We start from the raw sequence: 11,038 nt of genomic DNA on the forward strand, positions 1-11,038 counted from the left end.
ATAATAATCCTCATCAACGTCTAAATTTCAAGATATGGCTGTTCTCTATAGTTAACACCACTAATTTCTACCTTTTAAGTCATTTTCAGCAATTATCATATAGTTGCCTTACAAAATGTTGATTTAGTATAATACAAAAACAGAAATGATACATAAAAATATCTTTGTAATTTAAATAATATTTCTTCTTCTTCTCCTTTCAGCTTATCCAGCATTTTGCAGGGTTGTCATAATAAATGCCACATCTCCATGCATCTCAGTTCAGCGAATCATCTACCTCCAGGCCCAGTTCTTTCATAGTCCTTTACCTTACCCAACCATCTACTCTTTGGGCTTCCCTTTTTCCTAATTGTAAGTCCAATACTTTCCATCCCACGTACTCCCTCTCTCGTCACTTTACATGTCCGAACCATTTCAATCTATCTTCTCTTTTAATAATAACGATAATGATAAATCATGATTGTCCAGAATATGGACATTTCAATTTTCAAAACTTACTTGATATGAGGCCATGGAATTTTTCCCTGATAAGCAAATCCTTTGTTTTGATCACAGATAGCGACTGTCATTCCCATGCAAGGCCCCTGGAATGTTGCTTTAGGCATTGCTGCTGACAGTTGTCTGATGCTTCAATACTTATACCATTAAATATCTGGGAGAAGAAAATCACATTTTAATGTTATGCCAAATAAATGTCACTCATTACCTCAGAACAGTTTTGTGTAAGGGTAAACAGGATTTGGATAATAGGGAAGAAAAGTGTGATGTCAAAAAACTGGTTCCTATTTTATTGGAAGTGTAAAACTACTCTTCCAGAAGACTGAATACATACTTTGTGTAATTCATCTTCTGGTGTCAGAGTGATGACATCTTATTTTCTAGTCTAAATATATGCTGGTTGTCAATCAAGATCATCCATCCTCGAAATTTTACGTCCCATAATCCTAAGAATCTGCCTCTATCTCCTGCTACCGAAATAGTTAGTCACCTGTATATAACCTATTCATTATCAGTGCTCCGAAGGACTGGTTACATACACACTTCCAAGGATCTAGGAACATGGGTGCCAGTTTTCCGGTTCATGCCGGAATTCCGGTTTCGTGATATCTCGAAGTCAAATACCTCCGGTTTCAGTAATTTAAGTAAAATAACCTAATCGTGAGTATTTCACTATGTATTATAAGTTGGTTTTAAAATCAAATTAATTTCCTCATTGTGTCAATATTTTTGCTGTGTAATCATTTAATAATGGTTTAAAAACGTTGATTAAATAAGAGTAAAGTTTAGGCCGCGTTTTCAGTAGGAAATTTTCAGGTTTGGCAAAGTGTCAAGATTTTAGTTTCAGGTTTCAGCACTTCTTCCTGCTGGCACCCATGTTTAGGAACCAAAAGAATTGAGAAGTTTGATGTCATGACTTTTCCTCATTGACTTTGAGTTTGAGTTCCAAATTGTGACCCATCATCTCCAAGCTGTATTATGTGAGGATGAACTAGGTATGGGGTGACACTGAATTTTTAGACACAAATAGGAATAATTTCTATTATTCCTCCTCTACCTGTGGAAAACCCTATCATTTCTTAGTAAATACGTAATTGTTGAATAATGCGTTGAAATCGTTGAGTTAAAAAATTTATTCAACAATTGCAGAATATTTGTACATTTTTCAATTAGGTGTAAAAGGACAGCAGATTGGAAATTAAAAATAATATTTTGGTGCGCATGAATACAAATCCCAAAAATTCTTTTTGGGTCAAATTGTCACTCAAGCAGAAAGAGAAAAATACAAATTATGGCAAATTGAAGTACTACTACCATACAATTGGTCATGAAATATATAAGAATCTTACCTGGAAGGGTGGAATAAATGTATTCTTTCATTTATTTATGTATGTATTTATTAATAAACTCACTTCATTATCGTGCAATAATACATACTCGCAAGTTCGTAGTGTTATTCAGCATGATAAAAACAACTTGTTTAAATACAAAGAGATGAAAGAATTGTTTATTCATGGTCAGGAATTAATACAATTTCTTATAAATCGTATAAATAGATATCTTGAATTACTTTGGAGTTTTAAAAAAATTTTTACTTTTGACTAACTGCTGAAGCATAAGACTGAAACCAGACCCAGAACAAATGAAGAAAGATTCTGCTCTGTCTTTTATCGGCCTGTAAGAGGCAGTGATAGTTGATCAGGATGGACTAAAAATAAAGTTATTACCAAAATGAAGTCTACAATTTCATTCGAAAGCTTCACGACATCAACCTAGATCAATTTTTCCTTTCTCTATTTTCTAAATTTTGTGTCATTAATAGTTTTTTTCAGACAGAGACAACGCTGTCAACGGTCAGTTACTCATTTTACACCTGAGTAAAGTGAGAGAATGTGAGTAAAGTGCCATTTACAAGGACTCAACTATGAGCCGAACAAGGCTTGAACCTAGGACCTTCTTCAGGTCAGAAAGCGAGTGTCATACTCATACCACTAGATAGACCACATCTCTAGTCACAGTCACAGTTGTGAAGAATAAAAAAGTTGTCATTGGTAGACTAACTACATGTAAGTTTTTAAAATAAAAGTAGGTTTTTGGACACACAACCTCTTTTTTCTGTTGGAGATACAAGCATTTGAGGTATTTAGGCTTAGGAATTTTCTTTACCTTTGCCTTTACGGTCACGTAAAGTCAATAAAGTCGAGAATTATAAGAAAGGAACAGGATTCAATTAATTAGAGCATTAATTAATAAATAATGGATGCAAGAAGGTTTCTCTATCCATTTAATTAACACTTTTTAAAATGTATTTACTTATAAATGTATTGTGTTAGAATGCGTGTTGTTTAATCTTTATTTTAAGTGTATTGAAATGACTGAATGTGTATGAGAATATAATTGAGTCGACTCAACTCAACGAGTCAGATTGTGCCTTAATTTTTAACGAACTAAAGTTCCGAAAAATAAAAATGTTTCTTAGAAAGTTGATTTGTTGAAACAGAGTTAGGTTTTTTGAAAAAATCTTTATATTTTACATGAATGCATGCTCAAGGCGAGTTGGACGTTCAGCGGAGGTTGGTAGGCCAAAGGCCCACCTCTCTAGGTTTTAAAAAAAAATATTTCTCTTTAACGTGAATGCATGCTCAAGGCGAGTTGGACTTTTCACGGAGTTGGTACGCAGAAGGCACTTGCAAGAAGTAGCTCTCGCGACTTGAAAACAGGCGAGGATTTCTGTTTCCGTTTTTGAGGGGAAAAAAATTATGAGTGATTTTAAAATGTTCATTCTTCTTTCTCAGTGGAATGAAATGGCATGTATTATATATCATTGGAAAGGGCATAAAATTCTACATACAATATTAATATTATTATCTTCCTATATCATGATTTTGAGAAATCTTTGCGTAAAGAGAGTATATGTGTTTAAACGCTTATAACTTTTAAACCAGAGATGGTCCTTCTTAGTAAAAAAAAAAAGTCCTTCTGAGATACATATTAAAGTAGCTTCTCTAAAAATTTCAGAGCAAAATATGTTTGCACTCAAAAGTTAGAGCTCCCCAAAAAACAAGTTATTGGCCTCGATTGTTTACAGAGGCTGCCTTTTTCTTATACCGATTCACTTCCTGTCGTCTGCTGCGTTTGAGAGATAACCTCGTCAATCCACATCAAAACTTTACATCTTTATATCTTACAATATATTCCATTTATGGAAGTTATTTTTGTTTTAAATTATTCAATTAATTGGCGTTTTCATGTACATGCATTCATTTTATAATTTACAATTCTCTTCCTTTTTTTTTCCGATTGATTTTTCACTGTTGATTTTGACGTTTTTCATCCTTTGACGGACGTCTGTCCAAGTTAGGGGAACGGGGGAGCGAAAGTTGTTAAAATCACCTATTTTCGATCATTTCAAACACTAATACACCACCTCAAACATTTATCAGTCCATATCTCTGCTTTTATGAGGTCTATTTTCATTTTGAAAAGTTCAAAGTGAACAACTAAATGACGCCGATTCAGTGGTGTAATTGGTCTACCTACATGTGAATAAATTAATTAATTGTCGACTTTTCCAAAATTCCAATAGGTCATTCATTTGCATGTCGTGATCTATTTTTCCTTGATTTCAGCTATTTCTGCTCTAAACTATACCTTTCTCTCTCAATAAATAATTATTTTTCTGTTTGCAATGTATTACAGAGATGTTGAATTACCAAATGTAAAAATTTCAAAGTTGTATCTGAAGCCGAAGCCGTTTCTGAATTATAGAGATTATACATTGGGTTGCTGTGTTTTGGTCACATGTTTTCCTATTAAGCTTCTATAGAAATTTTTCACCACATAAAAGTTGAGATAGAGCGATAATTTTTTCACTTTCGTAAATGTTTCACTCCCTTTTATTTTTCTACGCTAAATTTCTATCACTGTTTTGAAAAATTCTTGCAAGTGCCTACTCTACTATCAGAATCAGAATGATGAGAATAAGTGAATAAGAATGTGGAAATATCTCTCGAGAACAAGTCAATATCGATGTGATATAAATGATCTATAAGTCTATCTTACCTTATTATCTAACATTTAAAATTGATTCGAAATAACAATTTAATGAGTTGCGACATATATGATGTGGATCTTGATGGAAAACTGGGGCAATTTTTTGTATAATCCCCAAATATCGTCTGCTAGAGAGCGAGGGAAGGGAGATAACAAAATGACTTCCTTTCGTATTTTATGAAGGTATTTTTTCGACTTTTTTGTCGAGAAGCATAATATTATTATGCATAACAACATCATGAAGTGGATTTTGTATATGGAATAGGTAATGTAAATGTTGCTGCTCGAAGCTCGAAGAAATAAATAATAATGTGAAAGTGATTGTAAGGGTCAATCTAATTACAAAAACAGATCAAATGAACGTATCGGGTTTCCCCTTTATCAACAAAACAGGATGAATGAAACACCACAGATAAATGAGATAATGAGGTAGTGGCGTAGTTAAGATGAATAAACAAAACATTGGTTGGCAAGAAATAGTATGCTCCTTTGTAAGGAAGCACGAATTAAAATAGAATGCTAGATATTTCTAACAGGTGCGCAATTAATTAAGTGAAAAGAGGGGAGGCGGGGAGGAACTGTGTAATGCAGTTTAGAAAGTGAAATATAAAAACGTGTAGACGGTGGTTGGAAAATAAGTACAATGGAATTGAAAATAAATACAAAACATAATAAATAAGGGATGTCAGTATAATCATTTGTGGCAGCAGCAGCAGCAGAAGGAACAGTAGGTACTTTTAATAGTAGTAAATAGTTAAATAATAAATATAAAATTGGTGTTAGATTAGTTTATCTTTAACCAGTGAAATGACAGAATATCAGCAATTAATAATAATAATAATAATAATAATAATAATAATAATAATAATAATAATAATAATAATAATAATAATAATAATAATAATAATAATAATAATAATAATAATAATAATAATAATAATAATAATAATAATAATGCAAGATAAAGATGAGCTGTTGCAACTCGAGTTCCAGGTAATGGATGATTTTCCTCCATGATGATAATGATGAAGGCATAAAAGGTATCATGGGATTGAAAAGAAATAACTTTAAACACACCAAAAAAACCCCCAAAAAATAAACAAACAAACCCCCCAAAAAACCCACTTTATCCATTTGTAATTAGCCAACAATGAAAACATATTAGATTTCATATTATGCCTGCTATTAATTCCAAGCTAACAACTATTACACAGATAAAAGTAATAGGTACCATTCAGTTTTAAATAATTAGTAGGTGACATACCTTCCTCATTACCTGGGGTTGCCCCAGCGGACTGCAACTCAGTGTATATCTGAGCATTCAAACTACCAAGGATGTTACACTTTCTCCATTCGTCATGGTTTAGGTCCAATGCGACATATTTTAGACCATACAACGGATGGCTAAATATTTTTATAAAACAACATACAAATCATTTTGTTAGCAAATTCAAAAATACAAAATAATATCATTACAATAAGACTGGAACATAATGTGGACATTTAAGCTAATTTAGTTCACCTAGAGATTGAAACTGAAACTGTACCATGCTCTTGTAAAACCGGTACTTCTGTATAACTGCGGCACTTGGGCGTTGACAAAATCCGAAGAAGAACATCTGGATGCCTTCCATCGCACACAGCTAAGAAGGGTACTGGACATCAAATACCCAAAAAGATCTCAAATGAATCACTCTATAAGATCACAAAAGAAAGACCAATCTCCCTTGACATTTTACAACAACGATGGCAACTTTTCGGTCACATACTACGCAGGGACAAAAACATACCAGCAAACCAAGCCATGTCGGGATACTTCCAAAAACACGGGAACCTTTTCAGAGGAAGACCGATCACAACACTCCCCGTGATCCTAAACAAAAACCTCACAACACTTGGACAAAGCATTAGTCTCATAACGGCAGGGGACCTTGAAAATCTGAGAACCCTAGCAGAGGACCGGCAATATTGGAGACACCTCACACAGGAAATACTGGAAACAGCCAAGGCGACCCGATCTTTCGGTCGAGACGCGAAAGGCATCTAAGTCAAGTAAGTCAAGAGATTGAATAACGATACAAGAAAATAAATCACTTGTTATAAGAAGTAACAAACAAATCTGTAGGTAGGTAGGGTAAACACAAGAAGAAAAGAAAATCGAGAAACGAAAGGAAGGCAAGTATTAAATTGAATAGTAGCACTTTCATTGATCCATTATTGTTTCATCATTTCATTTTTGGCGATTCATTCTAGCTGGTACTACAGTCATAAAATTTATGATACTATCACTTCATTTTTTGTTACGTAGGATAAGTGTAAGAATCATCAAAAGTAATGAGTTAGTACTTACTTGGATGTTTCATGATTGGAGTTGATGGAGAAGTAGGTAACTGAAACTGGCGCTCATCATATTGGACAACAAACAGGAATCAAAATTACCTAAGTCAATTATTGTAGATAACATCTACCAGTAAGTTGTGGATCATATTGTCACGACTATGTCACTAAATAAATAGATGCATAATGTCACAACAAAAACAACAAAATTATTGAACCCTATACATTTAATGAGAAAATATGATTTTAACTGAATTTTCTATAGTAAAATCATAGGGGTTAAATTGCCCTCAAATAAGAAATACATAGGACTTTCTAGTATTTTACTACAGTGCAACACTTGGATAACGACATTGCCCAGGACCGGAAAATTATGTCGTTATCCAGGGGTGTCGTTATTCCGGGGTTTTCAAGATGGCGGGAAAAGGGGGGCGTGGTGAGACCCATGAATATCTAATAGTTAGTGCGATGCGCAGTCCAGTGCCTGAGAGAAGACACGTCCAAAAATGTTAGAATGAGTAATTCTCATGTTTACAAACGGAATACATGCTATGCGCTTGGCTAAGAAACTCGCAACATTGCCTTCCTGAAAAATAATGGACTAACATACATAACTATGTGTAACCTTGAATGTTTATAGTCTGACTATAATACAGTTTAGTGGGAATTACTCATAATCATGGATGGCAAAAACCAATAACAAATAAATGAGTGATGTCAACTTCCTTCTATCTATACCAGTTTCGATTTCTCTTTCAAATGTGTCCTGTCTTTGTTTTTATCATAAGCAGTATAGTCCGGTCGCTTAGCATCCCGTTCCGTGCGATTTGTGCACTTTTTGTAAACAGCAAACAATGTAATTGAGCTTTATATAGCGCAATAATGAGTAATTCTTATGTTTACAAACGGAATAGATGCTATGCGCTTGGCTAAGAGACTCGCAACATTGCCATCCTGTCCCCAAGGCTGCGTGAGTTCCCCAATCCTGTACATCTTATACACCGACTGCAGACCATCATTTGAAAATTGTTTTATAGTGAAATATGCAGATGATATTGCTATCCTTGGCTTATTAAAAGATAAAGTTACCGAAGGGAATTATTTCAAACAAATTAATATAGTCACCGATTGGTGTGAACAAAATCAGCTTGAATTAAATGTTGAAAAAACGAAAGAACAGGTGTTTGATGTAAAAAATAAAAACGACTTAAAGCGTGTGACGATCGGTAAAGATGATGTTGAGATAGTTGAATATTTTAAATATTTAGGAATAATCATTGATAGTTCCCTCAATTGTTCTCAACATATTAATATAATATCTAAGAAAGTTGCCCAAAGATTATACATCCTAATGAAATTGAGAACATTTCAAGTAGGGAAGAAAACTATGTTAAGAGTTTATGACTCATTGATTAAAAGTGTAATTGCGTTTGGCTGCACCATATGGTTTGGCGGATGCCGACTTAAAGATAAATCCAAAATTTCAAAATCAATCAAAGAGGCATCAAAAATAATAAACCATCCTCTTGATGGAGTAGAAAGAATTCATGGAAAAGCAATAGAAAGGAAAGCATTCTCAATTACCAACAATAAAAAACATATTTTATACCATGAATTTAATCTTTTACCATCTAGGAGAAGTTTTGTCAGATTAAATGTAGAGCTAACAAGTATAAATCAACGTTCGTTCCATCAGCAATAAAAATGTTGAATATTTCATATGGTACAGTCAGCAAACCCAAGGATTGATGCGTTGATTGATTGACTGATTAATTTATTTAATGTTAGATTAATTGACCAATTGATAATGATGATAATAGTTGGTGTCGAATTGCCACAAATGTTACGAATTGAAAATGAAATGAATATGTTAATGTTTTGTATATCGCACGCGTGAAAGACAGAGGGGAAGATATATATATATATATATATATATATATATATATATATATATATATATATATATATATATATAAAGGTTTAAAATGTTTGGGCGTTGGTTGTTTTGAAATGTCTGTATTTGAATTGAGCAAAACAAAAAACGTGTTTTTTCCCAGTCTACGCCAAGTATACAACAGACCAGTATTTTTTTTTTTCTAATCCCAGGCCATCCTAATGACCCTCTTAATTAGTATCAATTTTATTAGTTAGGTTTGTTATCAAACATGTTTAGATTCAGTAGCAGTAGAATAACTTTATGTCATTTACTGCCACTGTATCATTCGTTAACTATCAGATTTCTTATTATTTATTTGTTACTTCTCTCTTGTTTTTTTTTTTTTTTTTTTGTTTTTTTTTTTAGTTTTAAACAGACCAGTAATCTATCAGGTGTGTACATTTGTAAAAATTCAGTGACACACCAAATTATAGTCGACACGATGCCAGATGGAAGACTTACAATCTTTACCCACTGAATTTGTTTAAATTTCTTATTTAAACTGTGGGCTGGGCCGATAACGTTGTTTACATGATATTATGATATTTTGATGTATTGAACGATGGGATGGGCCGATAAAATTGTTTACATGATATTATGATATTTTGATGTATTGAACGATGGGATGGGCCGATAAAATTGTTTACATAATACTGTGACACTTGGGTGTGCCTGGCGTAGCCTGGGGAAAAAAAACTCGTTTTTTGTTTTGCTCAATTCAAATACAGATATATCAAAACAACGAACGCCCAAACATTTTAAACCTTAATCTTGCGGAAGTAATAAACAGTAGGCTGGGCTGATAAAATTGTTTACATAATATTGTGACACTTGGGCGTGCCTGGCTACATTGGGGAAAAACAGGGTTTTTTGTTTTGTTTTGTTTTTTGTTTTTTTGTTTTTGTTTTTTCTTCTTTATTTTGGCTTGTTCAATCCAAATACAGATAAATCAAAACAACCAACGCCAAAAGTGAGGAGTGAGGAGTGATTGTGATTTTAGAAAAGTCTCGGGTTCGTAGGTAATGACGTTGCGTGCTGAGTTTGTAATCCACAATGCGATATGCTGGCTTTGGCACACGCAGAGGGAATTTTCAATCCATTTCTGTAATTGAACAAGACATAACGTACCGAACGCAACACCGGTGAAAACTCTCTTCGTAATTTTGTAAAAGATGACAGATAAAAGGAAATTGAATTGTCTCACTCTCGACTATTGACAGAGTTCACAATAACGGAGAGTTATCTTTATAATATGACTTTTATCAAGACCACCCACATTTACCTCCCTCATATCCTTTGTAATATACTCAACACGGAAAACTCGAACAAATAGGCTCGGTCCAGATTTGTTCGAGATTTCCGTGCTCGAGTGTACCTAGTGTTTTTTAGTTTGTCTGTTTGGAGTTTTTTGTTGTTGTTGTTGTTGTTTTGTTTTTTGTTGTTGCGGGGACGCATGCATTTAATGATTTTTATTTGGGGGGGGGGGGGTTGTTTTTTTTTATCGCAAGGTCTAAAGTGCTTTTAAATTTTGATGCACTTAAATTGATTTCATTTTAATTAAAATCCAAACTAGATGTGTGCATCTATCTATGTTCTTGTGGGAATGTATCATATTTGTAATTGGTTTTCTTGCTTTATTCTTAGTTTTGTTAAATGGTGTTCAAATACTAGTCCGTTGGCTTAGTGGAAAAATTGTGCAAATCGTGTAACCAGCATGAAAGTTTCACACAAAGTGCAGAATTTTATGAGGATTTCGAAAATATGTGGCTCCAATTTGAGAAATTGTTGGAACCAAGTGCTATTGCCTTTTAAAGATGACAAAATACATTAAAAAATTTATTAATTTTTTATTCTCAGAAAAATTACGGTATTGTAAATATTTCATAATAATGTGGTTATTTGGTATTCCGTTGCGTACTTTGGACTCACAAAGTATTTTTCCATTTGAATTTTATTGAAATATATAAGAAAATACGAAACTCAATTGGGATTTTTCAGGAAATTAAAAAAAAGATCTCTCCTGCCTGGAAACTGTTTAAATAGTTTAGAATCTGACATATTTTCAAAACCATTTTTAATCTTCACATCCTCAAAAATCAAGCAATCTTAATTTCATTTTTTTTAAACAAAGAAAATAATAATAGACAATTCAACTACCTAGGCAAGTACCCCCTCTCATCCCGACACCCATGTACAATCACTCGCAAACATAAG

General features: G+C 33.3%; 1 protein-coding gene across 1 annotated transcript in view; it reads right to left on the minus strand.

Moving 5' to 3' along the window:
* LOC144959078 (dihydrofolate reductase-like) overlaps positions 1-4,677 on the minus strand; it is a 27,175-nt gene extending 22,498 nt beyond the window's left edge. The window contains exons 1-2 of the mRNA XM_078891452.1: positions 4,561-4,677; positions 499-652 (exon numbers count right to left, since the gene is read on the minus strand). Of these exons, the coding sequence (XP_078747578.1) occupies positions 499-605 (107 nt within the window). The 5' untranslated portion in view covers positions 606-652; positions 4,561-4,677. The remainder of the gene's footprint in view (positions 1-498; positions 653-4,560) is intronic.
* Positions 4,678-11,038: the final 6,361 nt, after the last annotated feature.

This window comes from Berghia stephanieae, chromosome 13 (genome assembly GCF_034508935.2).
Source record: "Berghia stephanieae isolate SIO BIC M18660-M18661 chromosome 13, UCSD_Bste_1.3, whole genome shotgun sequence".
Taxonomy (NCBI): Eukaryota; Metazoa; Mollusca; class Gastropoda; order Nudibranchia; family Aeolidiidae; genus Berghia; species Berghia stephanieae.